This window comes from Pleurodeles waltl, chromosome 1_1 (assembly GCF_031143425.1).
Source record: "Pleurodeles waltl isolate 20211129_DDA chromosome 1_1, aPleWal1.hap1.20221129, whole genome shotgun sequence".
Lineage (NCBI taxonomy): Eukaryota > Metazoa > Chordata > Amphibia > Caudata > Salamandridae > Pleurodeles > Pleurodeles waltl.
Genome location: NC_090436.1, coordinates 407,529,943 through 407,543,586, shown reverse-complemented (window position 1 = coordinate 407,543,586; position 13,644 = coordinate 407,529,943). Strand labels below are relative to the sequence as shown.

The following is a 13,644-nucleotide window of genomic DNA, read 5'->3' as shown; positions in this document are numbered from 1 at the left end:
TTTGTTCCTTCTCTAATACGAGCAGTGCAGCCTAAATCTTCTGAAAGGGAATGTAAGAAACACCAGTTTGGTTTCAGCCTTATTAGTCCGTTGAATGAGGCTCAGTTTGAATCCTATGCCCACCTCTAGGCATTCCTTTGGATGTACGATGTGTCACTGAGATAAGTAAAAATTGATTGATAGATACTTGCATTCATCTCCACAACTGATAATTACTCCAGGCCGATTTCTAATTTTGCTCACTGTGCACTGCATGAGAGGACCAACCATGTGCAAATTTGCTTTCTTGCTCCAGTCGAAACAGTCCAGCAAAAACGTCAAGGCCACGTCCCCTCTAAACCGAACACAAGTAGTTCCAGACCTGTTTCACCTCTATTAGGTCTCACTAGTGAGGTGCAACTTGAGTCCTAAATACAGTGAGCGACTGATCCATGTATTAGCATGTCCATCACACTTAGTGCATTTAACTGAGAATTGAGAAAAAGAAGAAGTGATGGGTGTAATGGGTGACATAACCTCAGCCACTAGTAGTTACTGTGGGCCACATTGCACTTCAAGAGCATTCCATGTCCTTCAACATGCCGGTGAGCATGTTCACTAAATATCTTACAGTTCAGGACAGTAAAAGATGTCCTTTCATATATATCGCTGCTTTCTAGCTCACTAAACGTTGCTATGGTATACCCCATAATGAGAATTACATTGAAAAATGCAGTTACAATCTACAGCTCATGTTTTTATGTTTAGTTCAAGCTTATCTTTTCAAGCCAAGTAATTATTGTTAAAAAGGTTGAAGGTTAGAACCTGAAATTAGGTTGTCATGAAGGCAGCACTTTTTCATTCACTTCAATTAAGATTCAAGCCCAAGCGCAGGACTGAGCATAGCTCTGGTCCCAATGCTTGACTTGAGAGCAAGGGAGATGCAGCCGTTCATCCTGTTTCTCTCTCGTGTCTCCAGCGCCCAGAGCTTAGGGTCCTGCTTCAAGATGTGGGGAGGTGGGAGTGCTTAGCTCAGGTAGGCAGGTTGTTACTGTTACAGGCTGTGGTGAGTTGTTGACTTTTCCAAGAAATTTGAACTCTGGACTTTGCTATGGATCTGCTATGTCTGTGATGCTCCAGATAATTCTACGTGGTGAGAGGTCACAAGTTGTTTCCAAGTTCGGTCACAGTGCGAGGGGGAGAGACGGTATTCAAAGGTCTTCTTTTCTGTTTCTTTGAGGGTCTTTACTTTTGTGCCTATGTGGTAACAGTTGTGACCTTTGGTTTGATGTTTGCCTCGTGAGGTCCACTCACTTACCTTACCCCACACTCCCAGAATACTATTAAAACTCAGATACCACTTACTAAAGTAGTGAAGGTAGCTGTGAACCTTTGCATTCCTGGAAGGGCGTTCTGTGCCTTTTTCTTTATTGCAATTTGTTTACTCATATAAAACAGCAGCAAAAGTCAAGTTAACATGACAAGGCAAATGTCCTCCTTAAATGGACACGTTGTGGTCTGCAGATCGCTTTGAGCATAGATATGCAATGTCACTGTTGTTTAGGTGCTGCCAAACATGCAAGGACAATGTATAGTCTGAAACGCTTTAGGTTTGATTTTTAGGTTGCAGCCTACCAGATGGCACAGGTGTCTTGTTTGCTACAGACATCTTGGGGACTTTCAGAAAGTTGACCTAGGAATGCATTCCGCCCATTGATTACCATTGGATTTGTGGTTTGTGACTCACATTTTCTGGCTTTCTATTTGCTGGCTTTATTTGCTTTACGCTCTTAAGGCTCAGTTAATTCCTACCATTGCCTAAACCATGTTTACTGTATTCTTCCACAATGTCCCTTTATGTCTTGTTCTTATCTTGTCACATTTGCTTTGCTTTCAAAGACCCAAGTCAAATGTCAGACGCTGTATTCTGAGGGCACTTGTTTACTTTTCTTTCTCTCACTTCAAAGTGAGAGGATTTATGTGAAAATCTTGCTGGTTCCTAGGGTTAGGAAAGAGTTTCTTCTAGCATACAACAACATTTAAATGAAATTTGTATATATTTTCAGAATATATCAGAATTGGGAGCACAAGTGAAGCATATTTTTTGTTATTTCGGAAGTGTGTTGGAAACAAATACTTTAATATAATCAAAACAAATCATTACACTAGATGATGCAATTTCCACACATTTTTGTTTGTGCACTGTAGACTTTTATTAGTAGAACTGTATGTCTATGCAGATGTGACGGTCATTTCAATTGAAAATGTGTTGTCTATAATGAGCACTACCATACCATGCATATTCTGCTCTGCTCCACACGACTGCACTCTACTCTGCACCACTCCACTTTTCAGAACTCTACGCCACTGCACTCTACACCATTCCACTCTACTGCACTCTATGCCACTTCACGCTACGCCTCTCAACTCTACCTTCTACCAATCTACTCTATGCCAGTGCACATTTTGCCACTCTACTTTACACCACTGCTCTCTTAGACACTGCACTGTACACCACTCCAGTCTAGGGACACTAATGTTCTCTGCACAACTCCACTCTACGCCACTGTACTCTATGCCACTCTCCAACGCTGCACTCTATGCCAATACACTCTACTCCAATGCACTTTACTCTGTAACACTCAACTCTGTACCCCTGCACTTTTCGCCAATCCTCTGTATGCCACTCTAATCTACTCTGCACCACTGCACTCTATACCGCTTTATTCTACACCATTACAGTCTATGCCAACTGCACTCTACCCTGCACCACTCCACTCTATGCCACCTCACTCTACTCTGAAGCAATCTACTCTATGCCACTGCACTCTACATCTATCTACTTCACCCTGTGCCACTCCACTGTATGCCTCTGCAGTCTACGCCGCTCTACTCTTAACTACTGTACTCTAAGCCAATGCACTCTACACAACTGCACTCTATGCCACTGCACTTCACTGTGCATCACTGTACTCTACACCACTGCTCGCTACGCTACTCTACTCCACTCTACACCACTGAACTCTCTGCGACTGAACTGTACGCCACTCTCTTCTGCACTACTCCACTCTACGCTACTTCATTTTATGCCACTGCAGTGTATGTCACTCTACATGATTCCACACTATGCTACTCTAGTACACAACACTTTCTGCCACTCAACTTTACAGCACTCTACTCCACTCTTCGCCATTCCACTTCGCGACACTCCATGCGACTTCTCTTTAGAGCACTAACTTTTAGCCATCCTGAACAGCAGACACGCTGGTGTACCACATGGCTAAAACACATTGGCTAAGGCAAGAGCTCTTTTATAGGCGCGACCTATTGGCTTGTTCTAAATGTGCACTTTGAATGTAAATGTACGTTTTACTGACAGGACTTATTTCTTTTATTCATGTGGTGTACTAGAATGGAGAAACCGCCTTTTACTTGGCAGCGGAAGGAGGGCATGAAAAGTGTGCGGAGCTGCTGGCTGATGCCAGATGTGACATCAATATTTCCACGAAGGTATGTAGACTCCGAGGCTTATGGGTGCATCGTCTGAAAAAGGGAGCACAACTAGTTACGTAGCACACAGCAGAAATCCTGTGGCCTTTTGCCATGTTCGTTTGTGTTTAAAAATGTACTCATTGTTTTATTTTGCTATGTACTTCATTATAAAGGATTGTCTTTATATTGAAGACATTATTTTGACCAGTTGCTTAAATTCTGCCTTTATTTTTGGAATTTTCTTTTTTTCTAAGAATCTTAATGGAATAGGGTGCTTGATTTGTGCTAGAGTGCTTGAAAAAATATTTGAAAGTGGTCTAATAGTCTTTTGTGCGAGTGGTTTGCTGGATAAGTTTGATGTAATGGCCTCATCTATTTTGTCGTCATATTCTGTGTCCCCTGTATTACAAATAAGTAGTTAATCTTGTTATGGACAGCATCTAAGCCTCCCCTGCCCCTCCAAACCCCCCTGTATCTTCCTTCACCCTCCCCATCCTCCGGAGGTGATGCTCTCTGATGTGCATTGGACCTGAGAGCGAGCACTACACTCACAGGCTGAGCACTACACTAACAGGCTCTGTAAGAGGTCTTTAAGAGCAGCCTAGTAATCCTTCATAATGTAGCAACAGTAGAAAACAACTTTTGTTTCTCACTGTTGCTACCTCACAGCAGTGAGTCAACAGATTTTGAATCTGGTGTTTATGCTAGTGGCCCTTACTGACAGTCGTGCATAACAAAGCATATTATATTGTTTTGTATTTCCCATGACTAAGGGCCTCATTATGTCCCCGACTATCTAATGACACATTATGACTGTGGCGGTTTGGCCATGGTCGGACCATCAGCACCGCTAGTTTCCCTCCACTGGAGAGACTGGCGGTCGCAAACTGCCAGGGCAGCGCTGCATGCAGCACTGCCCTGGGGATTACGAGACCCCTCTCCGCCATGTGAAAGCTGGCGGAGACGGGGTGCAGAGTGCCCCATTGGGGCCCATGCACTTGGCATAGGCAGTGCAGGGGCCCTCATGGACAGCCCCATTGTGCTTTTCACTGTCTGCCAAGTGGCTTTTCTTCCTCTTCTTGTGCTTGTTCCCCCCATCCAACTGTGTTAGAGTGTTGGTGACTGCTTAGCTGTACCCTTTACTTCTTATTTAATTGCTCCGTGGCATGCATATTTTTCTTACTCTACTCCATGTGTTGCTTCCCTTTCATAGCTCTGCCCCCATCTTCTTTGTGTTCTTCCACCCCATCTTCTCATTTGCTTCCTCCACCTTTTCCTTTTTATTCCCCCCTCCCCAGCTCCTCCATTGCTTTTCTGCCCCTCTCAAGTCCCCAACCTCTCCCCCTTTTTTTATTGTATTTTTTCATTTTTGGGTTGCCTTGAAGCTGGAGTTTGCTCCTGCGCTGCTCTTTTCTCTATAATGCATGTTAGAAATGGGATCTCTAGATGGCAGTGGTTTACACCCTGGCCAAGAGGGACCCTCACTCTAGTCAGAGTAAGGGAGCCACACACCTAAGATAACCCCTGCTCATCCCTTGGTAGCTTATCTCAAGCACTCAGGCTTATCTCAGGGTGTAAAGTATTGGCACAAACACACGCACACACACACACATACACACAGTAACACAGTGAATTCACTACAAAAGGACGCCACACCAGTTTAGAAAAATAGACAATATTTATCTGAGAAAAACAAGACCAAAAATACAAAAATCCTACATACACAAATAAAGAGATCACTTTTTAAATGTTTACAAGAGTCTTAGGGGGTCATTCTGACCTTGGCGGTAAAAGGCGCTAACCGCCGGTCAGAAGACCGCCATAACACCGCTGCGGTTGCGGTAAACCGCCACGGTCATTCTGACCCGCAACTGGCAAACCGCCAAAAACCCGACACCAACAAAAGTCCGCCACACCAAAGGTCAGCGGGAAACTGGCGATGACCAAACCTCCACCGTCACGCCAACAGAAATACGCCCATACCATTCCGACCCACAAATCCCCGCAGCGGTCTTTCAACGGTGGTATTCCATTGGCGGTACACACCGCCGCGCTCAAAATACACACACACTTACAAAACACTACCACATTGGACAAATCGAAATATACACACCTGAGACACATACACACACCACTCCCACACACCCAATTAAATATAAAACACACACCCACATCACCCACAAACCCTTACGACCACAATTGCGACTGAAGGACAGAGAGAGACAGCACAGCATAGAGTAGACCATCACACAGAGGCAAATCACAACATCACCCACACAATTTCCACGCACAAAACACCATACACCACCACACTCACCACACTCTACAACACATACACCACCCCTCACCTCATCCACACCACCCCATGGCACCCCAAAGACACCCCAGGTTCTCTGACGCAGAACTTAGGGTCATGGTGGAGGAAATAGTTCGTGTAGAGCCCCAGCTCTTCGGGGCACAGGTGCAGCACACCACCATTGCCAGGAAGATGGAGCTATGGAGCAGAATAGTGGACAGGGTCAACGCTGTGGGACAGCATCCAGGCAATCGGGACGACATCAGGAAGCGGTGAAACGACCTACGGGGGAAGGTGCGTTCCATGGTATCAAGGCACAACATCGCGGTACAGCGGACTGGCGGCGGACCCCCACCTACTCCCCCAGAGTTCACAGCATGGGAGGAGGAAGTCTTGCACATCCTGCATCCTGAGGGCCTCGCAGGAGTAGGCGGAGGAATGGACTCTGGTAAGTCAAATCTTCACTACTTCATTCCCCCTACCCCACCTGCATGCCAAATCATACCCCCACCCTCACCCCCACCCCCACCACACCAACTCCTTGCAAATGGCTCACCATCACATCCCACCTGTCCCAAAACCTAGCCCTGCATGCGTCCCCAAAGCATGGACACCCATCCCCAAAGCATGCCCACTGCACACACCCATCACCCCCACAAGCCACCGTCACAAAAGCCCCCACAAGGGAATGCCAGCACTGGGGTACACGGCCACCCACCCATTACACGAAATGCCACACACAGAAGCAATAACCATACTCTTATACCTCTGCAGGCCCCGAACGCCACCACACCGGCACGGAGGGTCCAGAAATGTCCATCCCACCCCCAGAAGAGGCCCCCAGTGATGACAGCAGCTCTGTCTCCCTGGACCCAGATGACCAGCCCGGCCCATCGGGGACCTCGGGACAGTCGGTTCCCCACAGACAGCCACAGGCTACACCTGACCTAACCCCCTCTGGGAACACCAGCACAGCTCCCACCCAGCGGGCCCATGCCTCTGTCTCCAGGACACATCAATCAGCGGTGTGTCCACCACTATAGGGCACCCAGGTTGACCCACCACCCCAACAACAACAGGGACCTGGGGGCAGTGGTAGTGGGCACACCGTCCAGGGGACAGAGGCCCAGGGAAACAGGGGAACTGGGAGGGCTACTGTGCGACAGGGGGGGACAGGCCCAGGGAACCCACTCTCCAAGAGGCCCTCTCCTCCATCATGGGAGCATACCACCACTCCCAGGAGACGATGGCTACGGTACTGGCCAGGTTCCAGGAGATCCAGGTACTGCAGGAGGAACAGTACATGGGGTTCAGAGAGGAACTGAGGAACATTAGTTCTGCAATGGGGACCATCGTCGTGGCCCTTAACCAGATAGTCACCACATTGCGGGACCATGTGGTACCACAAAGGGCCCCTGTCACTAGCCTGGACCAGGAACAGCCTACCACCTCCGCCAGCGCTAGTGGACAGGAGGCCCCCCACACAACGACAGGCCACCAGAACCCCACCTCCTGCAGAAGAAGAACCACCCCGCAAGCGGAACCTGAGATCTCACAAGAAGACAGAGTAGGATGCCAAGACCCCCGCCAGCAAACGATACCCCCTGATGTCATCCCACTGTCCCACATTGTCACCCTGTCCAACCTTGAACTGCCCCTGCTCCATCCTTCCACAGGCATATGGCCAATGCACCTGTGAGACTGAGAACTGGACTCTGCCATGGACATTACTCCACCATCACCCATCACCGTTTTACAATCATGTTCCTAAATGTAGCAATTTAATTAAATCACTCATTGCACTTAAAAAATCTGGAGTCTGCTTGTATTTTGAACAAATGTATTACACATAACGGTGCAAAAATGTTCAGTCACATTGTGATGACAACATACCACTGTCACACAGCTGTAGTCCATGGGCAAACAAAGCAGAGGTCACGCAGTGGGGCCCACAGCTCTGAAAACGGAAGGGAAAGTCACAATTCAGTTAACAGGAACTGGGGGGGAACTCAGACAGTAGAGAGGCAGGAGACTTTAAGTAAATGTAAAATGGCGTGGTTGATTCGTACCTGTGTGCTACTGAAAATACTGTTGTATCACTGTGTCCCTGTTGTCTGTGTCGTCCCCGTCGTCTTCCTCCTCTTCACTCTCCACAGGCTCCACAGCTGCTACAACACCACCATCTGGACCATCCTCCTGCAGGAAAGGCACCTGGCGTCGCAAAGCCAGGTTGTGAAACATACAGCAGGCCACGATGATATGGCACACCTTCTTTGGTGAGTACATTAGGGATCCACCTGTCATATGCAGGCACCTAAACCTGGCCTTCAGGAGGCCGAAGGTTCTTTCTATAATCCTCCTAGTTTGCCCATGGGCCTCATTGTAGCGTTCCTCTGCACTTGTCCTGGGATTCCTCACTGGGGTAAGTAGCCACGACAGGTTGGGGTAACCAGAGTCACCTATTAGCCACACACGGTGTCTCTGTAGCTGTTCCATCACATAAGGGATGCTGCTATTTCGCATGATGTACGCGTCATGCACTGACCCAGGGAACTTGGCATTTACATGGGAGATGTACTGGTCAGCCAAACAGACCACCTGGACATTCATCGAATGATAACTTTTTCTGTTCCTGTACACCTGCTCACTTCCACTGGGGGGAACCAAAGCCACATGGGTCCCATCAATGGCACCAATGATGTTGGGGATATGTCCAAGGGCATAGAAATCACCCTTCACTGTAGCCAAATCGCCCACCTCAGTGAAAACAATGTAGCTCCGCATGTATTTCATCAGGGCAGACAACACTCTGGACAAAACCTTAGAAAACATAGGCTGAGACATCCCTGATGATATGGCCACTGTTGTTTGGAATGATCCACTTGCCAAAAAATTGAGTACTGACAGAACCTGCACCAGAGGGGGAATCCCTGTGGGTTGGCGAATGGGGGACATCAGGTCTGGCTCCAGCTGGGCACACAGTTCCTGTATAGTGGCTCGGTCAAGTCTGTATGTCAGTATGACATGACTTTCTTCCATTGTCGACAGGTCCACCAGCGGTCTGTACACGGGAGGATTCCTCCATCTCCTCGTAAGTCCCAGCGGACGGTGCCTAGGAAGGACAACATGGAGCACAGAGTCAAGCAACCCACAGGTACGTAACCACAGCTTGCACAGTACACGATTCGCAATGCATTGAATGGCTCGTATGAGTGGCAATGCAAGGCCTAGGCCTGTGTGACGCAGTAGAAATTAAGCCATGTGGGCCCTTGAAATGGCGGCTGCCTGACCTGTAAAGTGTGACAATGGGATGTGAGGTCAATGCGCTGGCGTGGCACACCGTGGCGGTAGGCGGTCGAAGACCACGGCGCAAAGCAGCATTGGTTAACATTGAACCCTATGGGTCTCAGGAGCCAATGATGATGTGCGCCGGCGGTCGCGGTACGCACCGCCGCGGGCGTGACCGCCATTTTCTAACTGCTTAATCACTCGAGACCTGATCTTCCACAGGAGAGGACCTATACTGCAAGTGCTGCTGTGACCTCGGTCTGGAAGATACAATGGCTGCTGCGACTGGGGAAAGGGCCCCTGCCTTCACATCTGAGGAATTGGAGAAACTTGTTGATGGGGTCCTCCCCCAGTATGCGCTACTCTACGGTCCTCCAGACCAACAGGTAAGTACACAGGGAGCACGTAGTATGGGCTATGCCTGTGTTGAGTGGGGTGGATGTAAGATGGTGGGGAGGGGAGCGAATGAGGACTGCAACCCACGACAGATGAGAGCATGTGCCACATGGCAAGGTTGGGGATGGGGGCCACTCACATCGACCATGCTGAAAAGTGATGATATTTCTTTTTCCACCCTGTACATGTCACATAGGTCAGCGCCCATCAGAAGATCGACATTTGGCGTGCCATCGCCAAGGACGTCTGGGCCCTGGGGGTCCACAACAGACAGGGCACCCACTGCCGCAAGAGGTGGGAGGACATCCGCCCCGGGAGCAGAAAGACCGCCGAGGCTCTGCTGGGGATGGCCTCCCAACCTAGGAGGGGTGCCACACGGCAATCGACCCCCCTGATGTCCCGGATCCTGGCGGTGGCCTACCCCGATTTGGATGGGCTCGTGAGGACAGCATAGCAGACACAAGGGGGTGAGTATCAGCACATTCTGCTATATTAGGCCAGGGCGGTTTCTGTAGGCTAGGCCCCTCCGTTAGGCATGGCCCTGTGCCCCCGCCCCCCACCTCTGTAGGGTGCTAAGTACAGCTATCCATGGTCCGGGCTCACCTATGTGTGCATTTGTCGTCCATAGACTTGTAGGCCAAGTCACAATAATTGAGTAGTGTACCCCGAGTGTGCGGCGTAGTGCAGGGGGCTTCTGTGTCTGTCCTCTCCGCCAACAGTGCCGCCAATGCATGCACTCAACATGTCTTTCTTTCTTCTCCCCCCCTTTTTTTTGGTTTTCCTGTTCATGTGTGCATTAGCATCATCAGGCGGAGGAGAAGTGGCATGGGCGCACGAGGGAGCTGCATCTCACATGGCCCCGGAGGGCCCAGCAACCGACTCCGAGTTCACCAGTGAGACGGAGGGCGAGGGGAGCGCCACAACGGGGACCCGTGGAGACGTCAGCGACACCGACACGTCCTCGGAAGGGAGCTCCCTTGTGGTGGCGGCAACATCCGTGCCCACCGCAACAACAGGTACAGCCGCCACCCAGCGCACCAGCTCCGCCCTCCCAGCAGCCCCTCAGCTTTCGCCCCGTGCCCACTCGGCCAGGAAGCCGGGCATCTCCTTCGCCCCTGGCACCTCAGGTCCTGCCCCAGTTACCCCTGCTGCCCTCAGTGCGGAGATCATTGACCTCCTCCAGACGCTCATTGTTGGGCAGTCTACCCTTTTGAATGCCATCCAGGGGGTAGAAAGGGAGGTGCATCGGAGCAATGCATACCTGGAGGGCATTCATTCGGGTCAGGCTGCCCATCAGCGATCGTTCAACGCTCTGGCCTCAGCACTGACGGCAGCAATTGTCCCTGTGTCTAGCCTCCCCCACCAACTTCCTCAACCCAGTCTCACTCCCCTGTTCCTCTGCCTATCCCAGACACAGCTACAGACCAGCCTGCACACACCTCAACACCCAAGGGCAGCTCATCCAGACATAAGCACCACAGATCACACAAGCATTCACCCAAGCAACATCCACATGCAGACATGCCAACAGCCACTGCCACCTCTGTGTCCCCCTCCTCCTCGTCTCCCTCCTCCCTCCCTGTGACGTCTCCACTCACACCTGCATGCACACCACCATCAGCCAGCACGTCCATCACCACCACACCCACCAGAACAGTCCACACACGTGCAGTCACCACCCCCACTGCCATTTACACGTCCCCTGTGTCCTCTCCCAGTGTGTCTGTCACCCCCTCTTCCAAACCACACAAACGCAGGCAGTCACCCACCCAACAGCCATCCACCTCACGACAGCCTCTAGCACAAGCACCTGCACCCAAAGACACCAGACTTCACTCTCCTACAACTACATCCTCTTCCTCCACTCCCATACCCACTACAACTACCCGTCCCTGTCTTTCTAAATTGATTTTCCTTTCCAACCTTGACCTCTTTCCGACAACTGACCCACCCCCTCCATCTCATAAGACTCCAATCAGCACCTCAGCCACCACAAGCCCTGCACCTACTAGGACCATCATTCAGGCCTATTGGAGTCCACCAGCTCCTAGGGCAGGAACATCGGCCAGCAGCAAGGGGACAGCCAGCCCACCCCCTGGGAAAAGAACCAAAAAAGGGAAGGGCCGGCACGACAGGCCTGTGACGGCTGCCCCCAAGGACACCATCCTTGCACCGTCACCTGGCCCATCCACAAAGGGAGGCAAGGGCCCCAGAGTTTCTGCCAAGGAGGGCAAGGGCAGCAGGGCGGACAAGTCTGGCAGCAGGCGAGCTGCCCAGGAGGGCCCCACCAGCCCCATTTGGGGTGTGACGGAGGACACCCACGGGCCCAGGACTCCAGCACAGGAGGGCCCCGCAAGCGAAAGGTCGAATGGCGACTGAGCGGGAATTATTGGCCAGATCTGGTTCCCTAGGAACACAAGACAAGCACCGCTGAACAGGGCCCCGCCGTGAGAAGCACCGCTGAACTGGGCCCCGCCGTGAGAAGCACCGCTGAACAGGGCCCCGCCGTGAGAAGCACCGCTGAACAGGGCCCCGCCAAGACAAGGACCGCTGAACTGGGCCCGCCGTGAGAAGCACCGCTGAACAGGGCCCCGCCAAGACAAGCACCGCTGAACAGGGCCCCGCCAAGACAAGGACCGCTGAACAGGGCCCCGCCAAGACAAGCACCGCTGAACAGGGCCCCGCCAAGACAAGCACCGCTGAACAGGGCCCCGCCGTGAGAAGCACCGCTGAACAGGGCCCCGCCAAGACAAGCACCGCTGAACAGGGCCCCGCCGTGAGAAGCACCACTGAACAGGGCCCCGCTAAGACAAGGACCGCTGAACAGGGCCCCGCCGTGAGAAGCACCGCTGAACAGGGCCCCGCCAAGACAAGGACCGCTGAACAGGGCCCGCCAAGACAAGGACCGCTGAACAGGGCCCCGCCAAGACAAGCACCGCTGAACAGGGCCCGCCGTGAGAAGCACTGCTGAACAGGGCCCCGCCAAGACAAGGACCGCTGAACTGGGCCCCGCCGTGAGAAACACCGCTGAACAGGGCCCCGCCGTGAGAAGCACCGCTGAACAGGGCCCCGCCGTGAGTAGCACCGCTGAACAGGGCCCTGCCGTGAGAAGCACCGCTGAACAGGGCCCCGCCAAGACAAGCACCGCTGAACAGGGCCCCACCAAGACAAGCACCGCTGAACAGGGCCCCGCCAAGACAAGCACCGCTGAACAGGGCCCCGCCGTGAGAAGCACCACTCCGCTGGGCACCGCCGTCTTTGAACTGCTCCGCTGGGCCCTTCCTGTCAAGCACCGCTCCGCTGGGCACCGCCGTCTCTGAACTGCTCCGCTGGGCCCTTCCTGTCAAGCACCGCTCCGCTGGGCACCGCCGTCTCTGAACTGCTCCGCTGGGCCCTTCCTGTCAAGCACCGCTCCGCTGGGCACCGCCGTCTCTGAACTGCTCCGCTGGGCCCTTCCTGTCAAGCACCGCTCCGCTGGGCACCGCCGTCTCTGAACTGCTCCGTTGGGCCCTTCATCTCAAGCACCGCTCCGCTGGGCACCGCCGTCTCTGAACTGCTCCGCTGGGCCCTTCCTGTCAAGCACCGCTCCGCTGGGCACCACCGTCTCTGAACTGATCCGTTGGGCCCTTCATCTCAAGCACAGCTCCGCTGGGCACCGCCGTCTCTGAACTGCTCCGCTGGGCCCTTCCTGTCAAGCACCGCTCCGCTGGGCACCGCCGTCTCTGAACTGCTCCGCTGGGCCCTTCATCTCAAGCACCGCTGGCCCATTGGCAGGGCCGGATCTGTGTCGGGCAGGGCTTCACAAAGCACTCTGGCCAACATGCCTCCTCCATAACCAGTGGAGTCTGTAATCCACCTGATGGACTGTGGCTTTGTACTCCCCTGGATGGTACAGTGGACAATCCACCCACTGTAGAGACTTGGAAAACTGTGGCTTTGCACTCCCCAGGATGGTACAATGGGCAATCCACCCACTGTAGAGACTTGAGAGACTGTGGCTTTGCACTCCCCAGGATGGTACAGTGGGCATGGAGGCCCCTCGTGGATCTGGCGTTGTGGACTCATGTGGCTGAGGTGCCCCCCTTCCCTTCCCCCTGAGGTGCCTGTGGTTTTATTATCTGATGCCCCAGCAGTGTTCTCTCCAATGGAATCGGGTCTCGTGTGTGGGCTTTGCCCATGTGTTTATGCACATT

The 13,644-nt window shown here is 52.3% G+C and overlaps 1 protein-coding gene across 1 annotated transcript in view; it reads left to right on the top strand.

Moving 5' to 3' along the window:
* The window catches only part of ANKDD1B (ankyrin repeat and death domain containing 1B), a 516,198-nt gene that overhangs the window by 263,224 nt on the left and 239,330 nt on the right, over nt 1-13,644 (top strand). The window contains exon 9 of the mRNA XM_069223721.1: nt 3,391-3,489. Within this exon, the coding sequence (XP_069079822.1) occupies nt 3,391-3,489 (99 nt within the window). The remainder of the gene's footprint in view (nt 1-3,390; nt 3,490-13,644) is intronic.